Consider the following 17969-nt stretch of genomic DNA (forward strand, 5'->3'; position numbering starts at 1 on the left):
GGAGAAAAATCCTATGAATTATGTCATTAGTGGCAGGTTTCCTTTGTAACAAAAGTATGTGTGCTTGTTTGCTTTCCACTCCTCAGGAGAGCTTGATTTAAGCTGTATGCAGTTTTATTGTCTCAATTTGAGGTACCTGGGTTATGTAAATAAAAGTAAAGCACCTCTGAAATTCTTTCTCCTGATAGCCTACTTTATTACAAAAAAACCTCACCTTATACTTGCTTGAGTGAGGATTTAAGGTTATCAGCACCACTAGATTTCCTTCAGCAGGAGGTTTAGTGAAGTGGAGACCAATTTTTACATGCTTGATCATAGTTGTTGTTTTAAAATAATAAAATCAATGGCTTATGAAACAGCATCACAGAATGCATTAGAGACAAGCACCCTCCTCAGCCTGCTCAGCTTGCCTGGGAAACAGTTGTGCTGTTCCAAGAGCTGTTCTCTGTAAACGGATCTCTCTTAGGAGGACAGATTTATTTAGCTTTATGTAAGGCTTCAGTGCCTTTTGACACGTTTCACAAACATTCCAGGTATACTGTGAATATCATAATTCCTGCAGTTCTTGCAGCAGGAGCTGGAGCTCAGGTGAGTTCCTGGAGCTGGCACTCCTGCAGGGAGCAGTTCCACCTCTACCACCCCCCAGCCTGCTTACTGATGGTTAATTCTTTTCCCCTCACCTTCCCCATGGGGTGTCTGCAGTGCTACATAGTGAACCCTGAAAAATAGCCAGTGGAAAAACAGGTTTGTTGTCAGCTGCACCCGTTCCCTGACCTGATTCACTGAATGATCAGGAAGGTTATTTTGAAGTGTTTCAGAAACACAGCAATAAATTCTTGCTTAGCACATGCAAGTGGAAGGGGTGAGGCAAAGTCAGGGCTGGCTGGATGGCAGAAGAGTTGCAATGCCTGTGGGATGGCAGGTTATTTTCCTGTTACGGGGGGAAAAAATGCTTAACCAAGTCACTTCTTTGAAACCAGCCTAGTAATCCTTTTGGTTTGTGTTTCATTGAGCCTTCAGAGCTACTGGGGAATTTTAAAAATTGACACAAATACAATTCTTTGAATTCTTGTGCAATTTCCATGTTACTTATCATAGAGAATAAAAATGAGAAGAGAACATGAAGGGTTCATTGGTTAATATTTTTGATATCTGAAAAAAAAAACCACAACAAAAACCCCCTTGACTTTTCCACATTTCCATAGTATTTTTAAGCATAAATTTGGAGTTATACTTAACATATCCTTGTACAAAAATCTCCCACAGCACCTTACTAGTTTAAGTCCTGATTCACCTTTAACTGAAGCTGGAGAACCTTCTAAATTACTTTGAAAGAAATAGGATCAGGCTCATTTTTATGTGTAGCATGGATATTGTGGTAATCTGGGAGAAATGAATATTAATTTCCTTTTCATTCCCCTTCTGATAAAAGAAATTGGCTTTTTTAGGAAGACTAACATGTCTTTGCAATATTATAACTGAGTAGTTGTGATTGGGGTGCTGTCTGTGTTCTGTGGCTTTGATGGAGATTACAATAAAATAACAAACTATTTTATGCTTAGAATGAAGGAGTAAATAAAATAGAAAGGCCATTTACCAGGAGCGTGTGCTAGGAAGCAGAAAAGAACCAACCAGTTCCTCTAAATTACAATGCAGCCTTACTCATGAGGGCTTTTATTGTCACTTAAAAATAAATTAATGGGTTCATCACTATTCAAGAGGTTCTTTTTAAGTAATCATTGTTATTTAGATGATACCTTCTTTGTTTCCCGAAAGTGAATTATGCCCGAATTAGGTCATTTTCAGTGTTTTCTGCCAGGGTGAGCTGTGTCTTATTGTCAGCTGTGCAGTGTTGGGTACCCTGGTGCTGGTCAGGATGATTGTATCAGTATAAAATGCCAGTGCAGGACCATTAGGTTTGATTCTTTAATAGTCTCTGTCATGATAGCGATCGTAACATCTGATTACTTTTCATCTGCTTCCATTGTGACAGCTCTGGGGTTGTGTGGTCTCAAGGACAGAGAAAACTCAGGTGAATAATTCCTGTCAGTCCTCATGACTCCAGGTAGACAGTCAGGCATATCAGCAGTTTCTCTGCAAAGCACCAGCTTTTTCATTCAGAGCACCAAGCAGGATCATTGCTGGCAGCACTGTGTCCACTTCCTGGCTCCTCCTGCTGCCACATCAATTGCTGTTGGGGCAACTAAAAATGTTTTCTTACTAAAATACTCAAACCTGTGCTTCCTCAGGGACACTCAGAGATAGCTGCAAAGAGTCTGCAGAACCTCTGATCAGAAAATGACAGGAAAGCAGGGCAGAGAATTAACTAAGTAAAATAGCATCAGAAAGCATTAGAAATAGAAATGGAGCTGAGAAAGCAAAATCATCTCCTTCCTCTGGGAGGAGAGTGGCACGTTTCCTTTTTCCCCTCAGTTGTCTCTAGGAAAGAGCTACTCATTTTGCTTGGCTTAAAACACACACACTGAAAGAATATGAAATCATCAGGACAATAATTACAGATAATTATTGTTATACTTGAACACAGAAGGCAGAGGAAGAAGGAGACAGAGCTGTAGGATGTACTGATTACTGATAAGGGAGCAGTGGAGGAGGGAAGGACATCCAGAAGGTGGTTGTGTAGGCCCAGCCTACAGTCTGGAAAGCACAACTTCAAGAAATATTGAACTAGTTAAAGTGGTTTAGTCTGAAGCACAGAGGAATGAGGGGAAACATAAATCTGAAACTGTGTAATAGGCTGTTATTTGAACTGTGCATTGGGAGATCTGCTTTAGAGGAGTATAATGGGATCAGGTTGGGGGGCTTAAAGCGAGTGTCCAAGCAAAAAGATGGCAAAGCCCTGGAGTTGGCTGTGGAGATGGCCAGGTTCCCTTCATTGTGTCCTTTGAAATAAGCTGAGCAAACACTTCTGGGATGGCATATGTCTCTGGAGATGGAGCTGATCTAAGCAAAGAACAGCTAAGTGTCTGTCAGTTGGGCATTTTATCATTAGAGTGACATTCTTTAGAAATGCTTGGTCAGTTCAGTGACAGTCTGTAAAATGGCGACTGGCTAAAACTTTGAGACTAACATCAGATAAAATGTTTTATGCAATCCTAGTAGTTTTCACTAATGGTAAGCGTGCAGAACTAAAAGGGAGCTGTTAATTTCTAATAGCTTTTTGAAGTTTCAGGGCATGATTTAACTTTTTTACAGTTGTCAATGTTTTTAGCTTTAAAATTAGTTTAGATTTTTTTGCGCGATGTCCTTTGACCTTTACATGGCCTGAATGAACAAGGAGGTTGATTAGTTGTAAAATGCTGTGAAATGCACACAATACACAGACTGACTGAGTGGGGGAAACAAATAAAAGCCTTCAGTGTTCTAATAATCCAATTATTCAAAGAAAACTATTCGTATAGAATTACTTCCCAGGGTATTTTCATGCTGCCACTTCATTAAAAAAAATACCACCTCACAAAACACCATTTTAGCCAGAAACTGATTGACAGATAATGCATACACACATCAAAATCCATTTCATCTAGATCTTGAGCTTTAATAATATTAGGTCTGATTTTGTGGTTTAAGATTTGGTGTAAATTAGGTACAAAGTGAAGAGTGGCTTGGAATGCATACTTACTAATACCAGTTTGCACAACTCTGAGCAGATTTTCTAGCAGAAGTGTGTCTGTGTGGTGACTGTGCAAGAGACTTTCCCCTTTCCCTGGTTTTGTGGTAGGTGGCTTTGGCTGTTTCCCACAGCACATGTGCACGGATTGCACAGTTTGTAGGTGCTCTCTGACAGGCTGGGAGTTCACCCACGGGGCCTTTCCCTGGAAGGAAAGGAGAGAGGAGAAGCAGACAGCAAGGCTGGTGTGAGGGAGGAAAGCACTGGAAGGGGCTGGTGGGCGAGTCAGCCCTCTCATCCTCATCCTCTGAGGAGAGGAACTGCTTAGTGCAGGGAGGCTGCACCTAAACTTCAGAGTGGATTGATTTAATTGCTCTCACTGATTAACTGATTGGTGCTTCAGGGAAGATGATGCTCTGATGCTGGTAATTTTTATTTTCTTCCTAAGCCTATAAAACTACAGCCTGCCTCTGGTCATTTGTTTTCTTCAGAGTATGTAATCCCACTGTGATCTTTAAGATGCAAGAGATAAAGGTAACTGAAGACCTTAAGAGTGACAGCCTCATTTTGCTTTTTCTGGTGCTTAGGACTAGTATTTTAAAAATTCATTACTTTGCAAGGACTGAGTTCTAAACACTGTTTGTTGCTGGTGGTGAATTCTTTTTCTGTTCAGATAATAGTTACAGGCATAAAGCCATCATGAGTAACTACTGTGATGGTGAAGGCTTCAGGGATTGTGTGTAGGCTGTTCTTTCAGCTAGCACTGTCACTGCTTAGAGGGTTTGTTTTTTTTAAAATACATTTATTGATTAAAATCCCTTCTGAGCCTGGTGCACTGAGCAGGCTGAGCCCAGCCATGGTGAGGGCTGCAGTTCTGTTCTGCTGTCACGTTCAGTCGGTAACAGTACAACCATCACTTAAGAAACTGGATGATTCAGTTAAACTTCTGTCTGAAGTCAGCACTGCAAACAAGGTGATGCCGCTTTGAAAATGTAACACAGTATCATCAGTCCTTAAAATGAGTGGTGGCACACAGTAATTGCTGTGGCTCCATCCTCAGGCAGCCCTGTGTCGCCATGGGCAGTGAGGGGTGCAGCTCAGGCTCAGGTCAGCTGCTCTTCAGGAGTCACACAGCAGGAGCCTCTGTGAACAATTGGGTTTATTTCTTACTTAGCCAACCCAGAAACGACTTTTTAGAATATTTTTGGTCAATAATTTTTGCTTGTTTGCTAATGATGAAGACTGTGAAATGACCCGTTTCTCTCAGCAATGCACAGGTTGGCACCATTACCCTCATTCTTCTTGAGCTCTGAGTTTAATCTTTGATCTTTGTTATAAAGTAACCAAGAACTCTGTTTTGGCCCTTGCACAGCACTGGATTCCTTGAAAGTCTTTTTCTGTAGGGATAATTCAGTTGATGATAATGTCAGTTATGGTCCCACATAGAATCAGGAAGGCTCTGTGAGTGTGTGTTTATATCCCCCCCCAAAAAAAAAAAAACACCAAAACACAACAACTTTTACCAAGGCACAGAAGCACTGAGTTTGGGGCCCTTTTTTGGAGTAAAAGTGTAACATCAAGCAGAAGGCTGAGTTATGTTTAGGCATGACAAAAGTGTGTTACTTTCTCTTGAGAGTGTGCTCTGCCAATTTGAAACTTGGAGAATCAATTTTTTGTCATAAAACTACCTCCCAAGAAGAGCCCAATGGAAAACACTTGCCATGGCAAGATGGACACATTTAGGTGCCTGTGAGGCAGCTGTGGGACAGAATTATGGTCTCTCTGAGGGACAACATGTGGTTCCGTAATTACAGACCCTGACTGTAATGCCACTGCAGATGGTTGTCCAGGCAACAGGAGCCCTGATTCCTTACTTATCTTTGTAACCTAAATACTGTAATTGTTTTTACAAAGCTGCACAGATAACTGAATTTAGCCTTTAGCACAGTAATGACAAAGCTAATGCTCCTCACGCAGAGCAGTGTTTCACCCAGCATCCTGGCCCCTTTACCAGTGTCCCACCTCCTTGGCTAGAGGGCTGCTGGGCAGGTATGGGGCTGTGACAGAGTTCCTGTGCTGCTGTGTCCCCCAAAAAGTATTTCTTTCACCATGGCTTGTGTGATTCCTGCCCAGCAGGTGCTACTGCTGTCCCTGGATGTCCCCGTTAGGCTGGTTCTCTAGAACTGGTTTGTGCTCCTGTTTCTGTGCTGTCTCTGCTCCTGAGCTGCCCGAGAAGAAGGCTGACTTCCCAGAAAGCTTCCCAAGCATGACAGCTTTCTTGCTAAAGAAATTTAAAGTGCAGTAATGTGGAGATATTAAGGACATGACCTTTCTGGAAAGTTCTTCTTGTGCAGACTAAGCTTGTCTAATCCAGCTGCATGGAGAGCAGCACCAGGTGCCCCAGCTGTCTTGGTGTGCGCGGAGAGGGGCAATGATCACACAGTGAAATTCAGGAACCACTAACAGAGCATCTGAGTCACTTTGTGCTTTGAGCTTGCAGAAGGGCTGAGGGCTGTTGTCGGCAGGGTTTTCTCATTTGTATAATCACTAGGAAATAGGACAATTAAATCGTGTCTAAATCATAACTAAACATCACTAGGGACCCAGTAACTCCTGTTTGTGCTTCTCTGGATGCTCCTCCAGGTGCTCCTCTAAATGTCACAGAGGAGAGCCCTGGGGCACAGGGCATGCTTCTCCACAGCAAGCAGCTGGCTGTGCCTGCTGAGAGGAGCTATTTTTACCTGTTTCAGATAATTCCTTTGGGAGTCTGTATCTCCAGCTCTACCAGAGGGATGTTTCTCAGCAGTGTATGTGAAACCATTGTTGCCCTAGCAGGAGCAGTAGTGATGCTGGCAGTGCAGGAGTCTTCATGGATGCCTCAGCATCGTACAGTTCACCCTTTCTTGCTTTGAGGGTGAGCTCTACTGGTCAAGGCCTAGTTTGGGAAGGCTGCTCCACAAGGAAAACCTTTTGGCATTTGCTTGATTTCATTCCAGTTCCATAACAGCAGCATTCAGCTATTGCTGCTGATCCGGGCTGCAGGGCGAGGATTTTTCTACGAACAAGACCATTCACTGTTATAATTGTACATCTGTTTCCTGACAGGGCAGCTGCATGTCAAGATGGCAGCTTCAAACCTGGAAAACCAGCTGCAGAGTGCCCAGAAGAACCTGCTGTTCCTGCAGCGGGAACACGCCAACACGCTGAGGGGGCTGCACGCCGAGATCCGCCGCCTGCAGCAGCACTGCACAGGTACCCTGGGCTGGGGGGTCCCTGCTCCTGCCTCAGCAGTGAAACCTCGGCAGCAGAGCCCGCCACCAGGGGACATGCAGGGTGATCAGCACAGATCTGGGGGCTCAACTGTGTCATCATTAAGCAAAGACGATTTTTTTTATTATGAAAAAAAAAAAAAAAGGCACCGTTACCTGGTGGTTCCGGTTGTTCTACGTCTCTGGTGATTTGCAGTGGATCTGCTGTTACTGCTTTGGGTGGGGGGGAGTTACATTTTTATTGAAGAATGCCATTATAAGCATGCTCAGCAGGTGGGGCAGGGGGTAGCTGATGTTGTTCTAACGAACATAAACAACTTTTTTCCTCAGATTTAACCTATGAGCTGACTGTAAAGAGTTCAGACTTGTCAGGTAAGGCATGCAGAGCATTTTTCTTTTCATATTCGTTAAACTTCCTCAGCTTTTTCGACACTTGTATTTTCTCCATTACAAGCAGGTGAGAGTACTTTGCACTTGGGATGTTGACTTTATAAATTCTACAGGTATAAAAGTAGTTTTCTACTTTCCAGAGTTACTTATTTATGAAGTAAATGTCACAAGTTCTTAACAAGGTCACACAGGAATTCTGTTAAAGGGCCAGGAATAGAGTGCAAAGTGCTGGCTCCTCTCTCACGAGACAGTCAGTTCCCTGGATGCTCTGTGGGAACAGGGGACACAAATTTAAGGGCAGAAGAGTGAGACTTTTATTAAAATTACCTTTTCTTTTATGGCTTTGGGATGGCAAAAGGAACCCTATTGCACTATTTTACTTAGGGGCTAATGTTAACTTGAAACACTTCTGCTTTTCCTTCTCTTTTAGGAACTGGCATTTCGAGAAGCGATGAACTCAAGAGGAAGTGTGAAGATCTTGAAGCTCAGCTGAAAGTCAAAGAGACTGAAAATAATGAGTTGATCAAAGAACTTGAACAAAAGAATGCGATGATAATGGTGCTGGAAAACACTATTAAAGAAAGAGAAAAGAAGTACTTGGAAGAGTTAAAAATGAAAAGCCATAAGCTCAACATGTTGTCAAGTGAACTAGAGCAGAGAGCAAGCACTATCGCTTATTTAACTTCTCAGCTCCATGCCACTAAGAAGAAGCTGATGAGTTCAAGTGGGACTTCGGAGGGGACCCCTTCTGGCAGCCCCGTGCTGTGCAGCTACAAACCGTCTCCCCCCAAGGATAAACTGCCGGAGACTCCGCGGCGCAGGATGAAGAAGAGTTTGTCCACGCCCCTCAACCCCGAGTTTGAGGAGGCCTATCGGGCGGGAGCGGAGAGCCGCAAGCTGCTGCTGCGGGAGCCCGTGGATGCCATGCCTGACCCCACACCGTTCCTGCTGGCCAGGGAGACAGCAGAGGTGCCTCTTGTTAAGGAGAGGCCCTTGGTGATCCCACCCATCGCTTCAGACCGCGCGGCCAGAGTGTCGCAGAGCCCGGCCCGCGAGAAGCCGCACAAGGCACACATCGGGGTGGCCCATCGGATCCACCACACGGCGCCCGCCCCGCCACAGCCCCAGGTGGAAACCCTGGCAGTGGATCAGGTCCATGGCAGCAAAGTGGTCAGAAAGCACTCAGGGACGGACAGAACTGTTTGAGTCCATCGCCCAAATGCTCTACTCTGTTGCTATCGATGCACTGTGATCCTGTAGGGTAACTAGCACCTGCAGTCAAGTTTCTTTTGATGCCCCATGCATGCCAAACTTCTTCCAGGTACTTCATTGATAGATTATGCTCCCCTAACAAAACCTGTGTTCATATGGCAAGGTGTATAACTACTAAATGCTGTGGCCAAATCAGGGGTGCCTGACTGCTTGCTTCTGAGCACTGCTCCGTTTATTGTATCTACACGTGTGGACAAAGGCACAGGCTGCGTTATTAACCAATAGTAGTGAAAACAAACAACTATAAACCTGCAGCAATATCTATTGGCTGTTAACATTTGAACTATCAGTGGTTCTTTTGTCTTCACTGTGTATGTAAGTCCTTCATACACAAACACAACCTCCATCACAGAGCCTTTGTCACAGCAGGATTGAAATAATGCAGCTCTAAGTACACTTTGGACTGGACGACGGACGTCTTTTCCTTCACATGCACATGCTCTTGATTGCAAATTGAGTTCACAGTTTCTTAAAATCCTGTGAGTCCCAGCAAACATTACTTGATTAATCCTAAACAAAAACTTCAGTTTGTGGGTTTAAGTAAAAAAAAGAAGGGTGGTGATAAAGCACCCTTTTAAAGGGTTAGTGCTCCTCATAGCTTATGAACACAGGGTTGGGATTTTTTGTTTTGTTTTATTTAAAACTGGGATGGCTCCCTGGCCTCCACATTTTACACTAGTCAGGACACTGCACTTGTAGCACCTTCCATACTGGCTCAGAGCTCCTTTTCCAGAGAGAAAATGTAACTGGTTATCAAATATGGAAATGGTGTTTTACGCTCTAACCTGCACTTTTTGGAAAGGGACTCTTTTTGTTTCCTAAAAACCTTAGAGTTGTTCTGGACATCTTCAGACAGTACTGGCTTCTGCCAGCCTAGAAACTTGAGCTGTCCTTCTGAACTGTGTGTCTTCAGTTTTAAATGTAACTGATGTAACCAAGTCATACAGGAGGAGAACCTGGCATTCTTGATATTTATGGGTTTTTTTAATCCTTCTGGTTTGAGATGGACTTGCCTTGCACTTGCCCTGGTTCCTCTGCTCCTTCCTAGTAAGCAACAGGTAGACCCTACAGTTGTTTTGCTTATTTTATGATTCTTTTCCTAGGAAAGAAAGGCATCCCGAGAGCAGTGAGAGTGTGTCATGTTGGGAGCGGAGCACAAAACTGACCTTTTTTCCTTTTTTTTTTTTTAAATTGTGATCAGCACCTCCAGCTCACCTCTGCTCCACTCTTGTCTGCAGTCTCTTGCATAGGACCAGCAAGAACCAATGGCTCCCAAATGCTGCTAAGCTTCTGATGTGCCTTCAAAAACTCAGAACATAATCTCTGTGAAAGCTGATGAGGGATCCCTGCCTGCCCTCTTCCCTGCCCCTTGCCAGCTCTAGTCTGCCTCTCTTAAGCTTTCCCTGCAGCCTGTGTTGGTGTGTGTGTCTCTCCCATGGGAGCCTTGGGCCACGTCCCCTACAAAGGCACTGGCAGGGTGACCAAAGCAACTCTTCATGGCTGTGGCACCACTCCATTTCCTGTGCAGCATGTCAGCTTCCAGCAGGGCTGTGCCCAGGCACGGGGGGGAGTGACCACCCACCAGCCTCCTGTGTTGACCCTACACCCCCTCATGCCTCTGTCTCTTGCTGTTCTGAAGCCCAAGAAACTCCTCAGTGTCACACCTGGCCAGTTGTGTGGTAGGATTTGTTTCGTGGCTGGTGGGGAGGGATAGGGAAGAGCTGTGTTCCTGGAAAACAGACGGTTGAAGAAAGGTTGTTATTCTGTGGGGTTTGTGTATTGCATTGACCAGCAGCGGCTTTGGGGTATTTCTGGTTGTTGTTGCCATATTTTTATGGCCATCTATTGTGTGACTGACCTACCTGGCACTTGGACGATGGAAGGCACCACTTCTAAGCACAGAAGTGATGCTTTGGGCAATTAAAAACAGTTCTTATAACCATCCAGGCAAACCTTAGTCTTTGTGTGTGTGCAAGACTTGACTCATCTCCTTCATACCCATAGACTGGCCTGGAGCCTTCCTAAAAGGCAACACAAATGATGAGAAACACTTTCATCTTCAAATGTGTTTATTGATAGTAACAGCTTGGTTTTATCTTACTATTCCAAGTCAGGTGAACACTATCCCACCCATGGGCAAAATCTTTGCCCACATCTTTACCTATTTTGAGCCCCCACCACAAAGGTCAGATTGAATTGTCAGTCTGTGTTCAAGGTGAGACAAACACCTCCAAGGACCCAATGGGAAATGTGCCTTTTAGTGTAAAGATCAGCTTCAAACACGAGGCCAACACCCATGGCATTCCTTCTCTGGGAGGTTGTGTACACAGGTGTCCGGAGGGTGTTCTACAAGAGTGTGGAGGAAAGAAGGACACTGAGTCATGCTTGAAGCAAACTGGAAACAAGAAGGACCTCTAGGAGAGATTATTGTCTTCAGAAAATAACGTTTTTAAGTCTTAATTGAAAGCCAGAAAATGTCCTTTATGTCATTAACTGGCAATGAGAAATAATTCAAAGAGTAGGGGGATTCTAAGAGTGTCCCAAGATGGTTTCATACTGCCTGAATGGAAGAGAAGCAGCAAAGATATTAACCATTTGTGAGTGTCGCCATCACTAAAGGTTTTCTTTTCTAGGGGTTAGTGTGAGGAGACATGTTAAACTGCCTCCTTTATATACTAGTGGTAATGCTAAAACACTGCTGCTTGTGCCAGGAGGGAAGGGCCTATCAGCAGTGAGCTGTGGAGACAGAACAAGTTAATGAGCTGCTTGGCCATGATGTCCCCAAGGAGCAGTACCTGGAGCCTGAGCCTGTGTGCCTCGATGGGGATGATCTTCAGAATGGGCAGCTCCACCACCAGCACCCCGGGCTTGCTCTTGATGAGGCAGCTGCGCTCTGTGTCCCAGTCTGCTCCTTCCAGGAACAGACCAGAAATAAAGCAGCCTGCACAGGCAGAAAATGAAGCATCTCATGTAAACTGAGCTATGAAAACATCAGTTTAAGACCAGTGTTGTTGCTGTGGTAGCTGTTCCTTGGCACTCAGAGTCAGGACACAACCCATCATTTCAACCTGCAGCTGCACTGAGGTACGTTTGTCTGTGGTGTTTGGTTTTATAATACTTCTGTGACCTACTCTACTAAATCTTTTTTCCCAATTACAGTTGTGTCAGTTGCACTGCAACTTCATTTGCAATCAATATGCTTTGCTTGCAGTTTTCTCCCCCCCAACTGAGTGCCCTCCTCCAACTCATTGCCCAGGTAATGGCCAAGGTGTAAGAGGTCAGTGTCCCTGCTGGGGGGGTGGCTGCTCCTTGGAGCATTCTAACAACAGCTGAAGGGCTGGATAGAGTCATTCTGGTACAAATACCAACATTCTGATGAAATGGTAGTAAATAATAGTATACGTGAGGCCTTGAGGTGACTTTTAACTCTTATTTTTCCTCTTCTATTCCTGATCAGGTCTAGTACTCAAAAGCCTTGCTTAGCTGTCACCTTTACCCAGCATTTGTTATCTTTAGTAATTACAGCATCACTAGTCAGAGAAATTTCATAAAGATATATTTACACCATAAATCATGCATAGCTGCATTTGCTTTTTTGTTTACATATATTTCAATATATTATTTATGGTGTAAATAAGTCTCTATAAACCTGCTATGACTGCTAATATTCTAGGCATTAATAAAAAAAGTATATATGTAAAGGTATAAAAGAGCAAGGGAGAGGTGTAAGTTCAAACACATTCATGTGGGTGAAAAGAGCTGAGAAAGCTCGTACTTTGTGTTTGCTGGGGCTCTGCAGGAAAGCACAACCCTGCTACTTCTCAGCTTGAAATCTTAGGGACTGTGAAATGGAAAACCAAGGGTATTGTCTGCAGAGGTATCATCTAAGTCATTTTCTCAGTATGCCAGGCAGTCTTTCTCTCTCTCTCTCTCTCTCTCTCTCTCTCTCTCTCCAATTAATTGCTTCGTTATTTTTGCCAAATGATCATAAAAACACCTACCTTGAGTAGACTCTTCAGTAATGTCTTCTGCATTCCTGAACTTGGTTACCTCTGTGTAGAGGGTGGAGTGATCCAGGGGCCACTTGTTCTTCCTGCAGGTGGCCTGAACAAGAGCCATCAGGTACGATTCCGGGATGTGCAGGCCCGAGAGCCACAGCACTTTGGGCTCACAGTCCTCAACCTGCAGGCACAGAGGACAAGCTGCAGCACCTGGTTCTGCCACCACACTTGGTTCCGAGCCCAGAGGCCTATGCTCTTAAAGACCAGCCAGGGGCTTGTCTGCCTTGCATCCACAGTTGTGCAACGATTCATTACCACTCTAGGTGGTGATGAGCACTAGCTCAAGTAACCGGTCTAAAGCAGTGTCTGTTCACTGACTTCTGCACCTATTTGCACAGCACATCATGCAGGTTACCAAAACAAAAAGCTTTCTGGAGGTACTCACCCAGCTGGTGTACTGGTTATACCGAGCTCTAAAGAAAATAATCCAATTTCCAAGTGTTTTCAGCGTGTCGGGAGCGAGGCGCCGCCAGATGCCGGGAATCTGCGCGTTAAAGAGCGCCCGAGCCACGTCCTCCAGTTCACTGCTCATCCCAACTTCCCCAGCCAAGGCCTGGAAAGACAGTGAGAGCCTGAGTGCCAGCTCAGGGGAGGGGAGGGGAAGGCCTGACCTCCTCAGGTTGCTGTGCTCTTACTTACACGTTGCAGTTCAGCCAGTGACTTTGCCATTCGAATGAGCAGCTTATTAAAACGTTCCAGTTCCTGCAGCAGCACCACCGTGGTGGGGGAGATCTCTGGGCCTAAGCCTTTCCTGATCTTGTCCAGGTTGAATACTGGTGGAATTTTGTTTTCTATATCCTTAGCAATGTTTGCAATGTACTCATCTCGACTAATTCCTGTACTAGTTTCACCTGAAACCAAAATGGTTAAGACAAATCTGCTCAGGTTACCCCTTCTCTAATTGAAAGCTGACTCACCTTTTGGCATCAAAGTCCCCACCCTCTGCAGCACTGTTTGCACCAGAAAGCCCCTCGCTTGCCTGAAACTGCCTCTGGGCACATGCTGGACTACCCCCCCATGATGGCAGAGCCTGGTTCAGCTGCTTTGCCCACCCTCAGTGCCACCATTTCCTCACTCTGCTCCCCACAACCACAGCTCAGTCCCTCCGTGCCCCCCGGGGTCACGCTCCTCCCCACGGCAGCACCGGGCTCCAGCCTCTGTGCCAGGCCTCGGGCAACTTGAGGCAGGTGGTGGTTGGGCTGGTGTCACAGTCCCCATGGCAAGGAGCCACCTCATTAGCTCTTATTTACAAAACCAAAGTGCTGGAGAACCCACCTGTTTGAGGCTGCAGCTCCAGGAGATGAGCCCACATCTCGCGCACGGCCTGGGTGTTAAATCCGATCTCCGCGTTGGCATGAAGACCCAGCACCTCGGGGGTGTTGGCAAGGGGCAGGGCTTCGATCGCCTCTGCAACATGAAGACACAGCCCTAGAGATCAGGTACATTAAACCACAGCCAAGGGAGGAGGGGGAGGGACGTGCCTACTGCAGAGAGTTAGAGAGTTCCATGAGTGATTTTTTGTTGGCACTCTGCTTGGAAAAAATCAAATGCTACAGTTGGTGTTGAAACACTGCAAGGATGGATGGAGGACTTTTAAGCATGAAATACACACACACAAACTCACACCCCCATACTCCTGCCATGGAAATGTATCAATAATAATTTAAAAAATGGGACTCTAATTTTTTTTTATAGACATGAGGAGCTCGTTGGTCAGCTCACATTACAAGGGGCTGCTCATTTAGATCCAGAACAGCATCATCAGAGGATTACATCATCACATACACACACACAGACACAGACACACACACACACACACACAGAGCCTGAGTGGCAGGAAAAGCATTTCTTACCAACAAAGGCATCTTTTCCAGCCCCGTGTGGAATTCTGTAATCAACCTTGTCGTCTTTATAAAAATGAAATGTTTGGAAGGTGTCAAATAAGAAGTCCCCCAGGTACTCATCCACATAGACCGTCAGAATGCGCCGGTCAAAGCTGTCAATCACACGCCCACCATACATGACCTAGAAATCAGTGACATCAATACTACATTAGCTTTTGAGGCAGCAAATACAGTTAAAAAGCACTGAAAGGCCCAAAACACTTTGCTTTTGTGGTGACCACAGGTACAACACTGTCCTCCCCGTAAGGGGTAGCAAGTGCATCTTCTCTAGCCCCCTCTCCAGGGGGAACAAGCAGGAGGTGGTGGACTGTCAGGAGATGAATGCTGTGGGCACCCACAACAACCAGGCCTGGTGATTTCTGTGCAGTGGCACCTTCCTCAGGTACAAGCTCACGCTCAGCTGTGATTCAGTGCTGCAAAGGAACTGGTTCCTGCAGGACTTCATGTCACAGCAGCTACACTGAGCTGTCCAGCTACTCCACGGCACGTACCAGATCCTGCACTGCAAGAGCTTCAGCAGCACCTGCACAGCTCACCCTGTGCTCGTGATGGGCTGTTCAGTACCTTTCATCGGCAGATCCCAAGGGCACACTCACTAAAAATTAATTAAGCACCATAACTCCCCTGTGGTTCAGTTGCTCACAGTGGCCCTTTTTCACTGAGACAATAAGTGACTTGCTCAGGGCTACACAGGAGTTTCAAGACTGCCCAGGAGAGGTTCTCAGCCAGCTTTACTGGATGAGGCAGCCCATGCAGCAAGGAAGCTTCATTTATCTGGATGGTTTTAGCATCAAGTGCTCTTCAGTCACATTGTGGGCACTCACCTCACCAATAAGATACTTGAGACTGTTCCAGGGGATTTCATCATCATTCTGTTCGAAAGCTTTTGTCAAGTATGTGTTAAGAATTTCCATGCAGACCTAACAAAGTTGTTGGAACATGTGAGATAAGAAGATTCATAACTCAGCTATACATATCCATATATTTATTTAATGTAGTTCTTGTTTTAAAACTAGCAATCATTTATTTCCCAAATAATTAAAAAGTTAAGTATAAATCCTCTTAAGAAAAGAAACCCATGAGAGAGGCAATATAAATATGAAGGATTTGGAATCTGATTACTTTTTAGTGGCAAAATTGACACTATGGAAGATCAGGAGGCTACAATAGCCCACGGCAGCAGGAAAAAAATGAGGCAAAATGCTAGTGTGAGAAAGGATTAAAGTAGGGTAGATTATATGTTTTCAAAAGTAACCTGAGCAACTAAAGAATGTCAGAGCTGTTGTAATTATCTTCTTACCTGGAAATCAGATTCATTAAAATCGTATGGAACGTTCCAGCCAATTTTTCCAAATTTCCTTCTCTCCTGAATCACAGCATGGAAAAATGCCAAGACATAGACTAAGGGCTTGAAGGCAGGATGTGGGCACTGCTGTAAGGCTTCCTGGGGAATTCTGAAGTAGGTGGCTCTCATATTCAGTTTCAGACCATTGGGTGGTTCTGTCACAACCTATCAAAATAATCAGGGAAGCCACAGATTACTGACAGGCTCAGGAAAATAAGCTGTAAATATATCATGCTCTCTCAGTAATCTATATAATCAAGCTCGACGATTTTGAATTGCATTACAAATTTGTATCGATACAGAATTTATTCTTAAGGAAAGATATGAAATGGACCTTTAAAGTTCATCAAGGTAAACACACATATGTAAAGACAAACTGTATTATTTTAGAAACAGTCAATTAGAAAGACTAATATTTTCAAACTTAAAGATCTCATGTACTGAAATATCAGCACTTGACACATTTTGGTGTGTCCTACATATCCCTACAGTGAAATGGCTTAGCAGCCTTTGATACAACTTCACTGATGATCAGACTGAGGCAGAGCAGCTTCCTGCCAGCTTTTTCAAAGTGCTATAAAACCTGTGTCCCCACTGCTCATGGTGAGACCTAGAGAGTGTGTATTTGTGGTCTCTTTAAAGACACATTCCTGCTCCCTTCTCCTCACTGCTCCTCTAAGCACTGCTGGAGGTGAGTACTCCAGAGCTGTCACTGGTACAAGAGCACACTGAGTGGATCTGTCCTGCCCATGCTTTCAAATCTGTGAAATAGAATAATAATGTTTACAGGACTGGTTCACCATGACAGAAGTGAAGCAGCAACAGAAAAGAACACTGGGACAGCATCACAGCTTGTGCCTTCCAAATAACCAGCTCACCCTGCTCATGATAAAGGCTGCAGCTGGAAACCACTCTTCTATTTATGAGGTCTGCTCCACTGGCACCACTGCTAGGCTAGACCCAGACTCTGCACTCCAGGAGGACTGTTCCTGGATGTTCCTCACTTGCGGCAGCATTTGAATCTCAAGAGCATTTGTCACACTTCCAGGTTCACTCACAAACCTGTCCTTAGCAATAGCTGCTTCAGAAAAACAAATGTGGAACAGATTTCACCCGAAGGAACCACCATGGTAAGACAGACGGGACACAGGATGATGGGACAAAAAAATATTTGGCTTATAAGGACAAATACTTGGTACATCCAGCCCCAGTTCATGTGCTGCACCCAGGTCCTCCTCCTCCCAAAGCCAGTCTGCTTTCCTGAGGGAGACAGGCAGGCTGTGCCCCCTGTGCCCCCTACCTTTAGGGACTTCTGCAGTATTCCAATCGGGAAGCCCTCGGTTGGGTCAGTCGTCAGCCAGAGCCGAAAGTCTGGGTGAGGCTCTGTGATCTTCTCCAGGGCTTTCTCCAGATCAGTAAGCCACCTGACCAAAAGGTGACAGTTCTGCAACATGAGCCACTCTCCACGAACCACCGCATCCTCCAGCATCTGCAAAGCAATCTTCAGAGAGGGAAAGAATTGTCTGTGAGTAACTCTCCCTTTATCCTGTAAGCAAACTGACCCTGATGGGTTAGTGCAAAGGATTTGTTCCTGCTAGCAAGCACACTGTTAACCTGTGAGTTAGTTTTGTTAGCCTTACCAGAATGCTCCTCACTTAGAAAAGACAGTTTCCAATACCACAAGAAATTGCTCTGAGATGTGTTTTTAATCTCATTAATTCCTTTTGAAATTAAAAGCCATGCAGAGCATTGAAGTATTTCAAAACAGCAGAGGAGTGTGCATGGCCCAGAGGGTGGAGATCAGAGCCTAGGCAGTGGTGGCCTAAATGAATCAAATCTGAGTTCTTGCACTGACTGAATCCATAGCCAATTCATTCAGCTGCTAAGCTTTGGACATCCTTGCCCTCGTGCCCTTAGCACAAAGGAAAGCTACAGGAAAGAGCAGCAGGCAGCTTCTGGGTAACAAACTCTGTGACTTCCAGTCAGCTCATGGCCATAGGCAGACACAGGTCACCAATTATCCTTTGAAGGCTGCAGAGTAACAGCTCTTCAGCTCACCTGTTTTTTAACAGATGACAGTATCACTATGATTCTGAGTCA

At 45.0% G+C, this 17969-nt stretch overlaps 2 protein-coding genes across 11 annotated transcripts in view; one reads left to right on the top strand and one right to left on the bottom strand.

The window, feature by feature from the left end:
- Positions 1-8842, top strand: part of CCDC92 (coiled-coil domain containing 92) — a 73800-nt gene extending 64958 nt beyond the window's left edge. For 9 of the 10 annotated variants that reach the window (XM_051634174.1, XM_051634176.1, XM_051634178.1 and 6 more), the window contains 3 exons: positions 6734-6880; positions 7228-7269; positions 7718-8842. In XM_051634174.1, coding sequence (XP_051490134.1) covers positions 6751-6880; positions 7228-7269; positions 7718-8493 — 948 coding nt within the window. In that variant the 5' untranslated portion in view covers positions 6734-6750 and the 3' untranslated portion in view covers positions 8494-8842. Of the gene's footprint in view, positions 1-6376; positions 6543-6733; positions 6881-7227; positions 7270-7717 lie in introns of those variants that run through there. The other variant, XM_051634183.1, reaches the window with a different exon arrangement.
- Positions 8843-10339: 1497 nt separating this feature from the next.
- The window catches only part of DNAH10 (dynein axonemal heavy chain 10), a 52417-nt gene continuing 44787 nt past the window's right edge, over positions 10340-17969 (bottom strand). The window contains exons 66-75 of the mRNA XM_051634132.1: positions 17170-17370; positions 15825-16034; positions 15349-15444; positions 14474-14645; positions 13896-14027; positions 13260-13471; positions 13006-13173; positions 12561-12741; positions 11355-11500; positions 10340-10905 (exon numbers count right to left, since the gene is read on the bottom strand). Of these exons, the coding sequence (XP_051490092.1) occupies positions 10759-10905; positions 11355-11500; positions 12561-12741; positions 13006-13173; positions 13260-13471; positions 13896-14027; positions 14474-14645; positions 15349-15444; positions 15825-16034; positions 17170-17370 (1665 nt within the window). The 3' untranslated portion in view covers positions 10340-10758. The remainder of the gene's footprint in view (positions 10906-11354; positions 11501-12560; positions 12742-13005; positions 13174-13259; positions 13472-13895; positions 14028-14473; positions 14646-15348; positions 15445-15824; positions 16035-17169; positions 17371-17969) is intronic.

This window comes from Apus apus, chromosome 16, assembly GCF_020740795.1.
Source record: "Apus apus isolate bApuApu2 chromosome 16, bApuApu2.pri.cur, whole genome shotgun sequence".
NCBI classification, from domain to species: Eukaryota; Metazoa; Chordata; class Aves; order Apodiformes; family Apodidae; genus Apus; species Apus apus.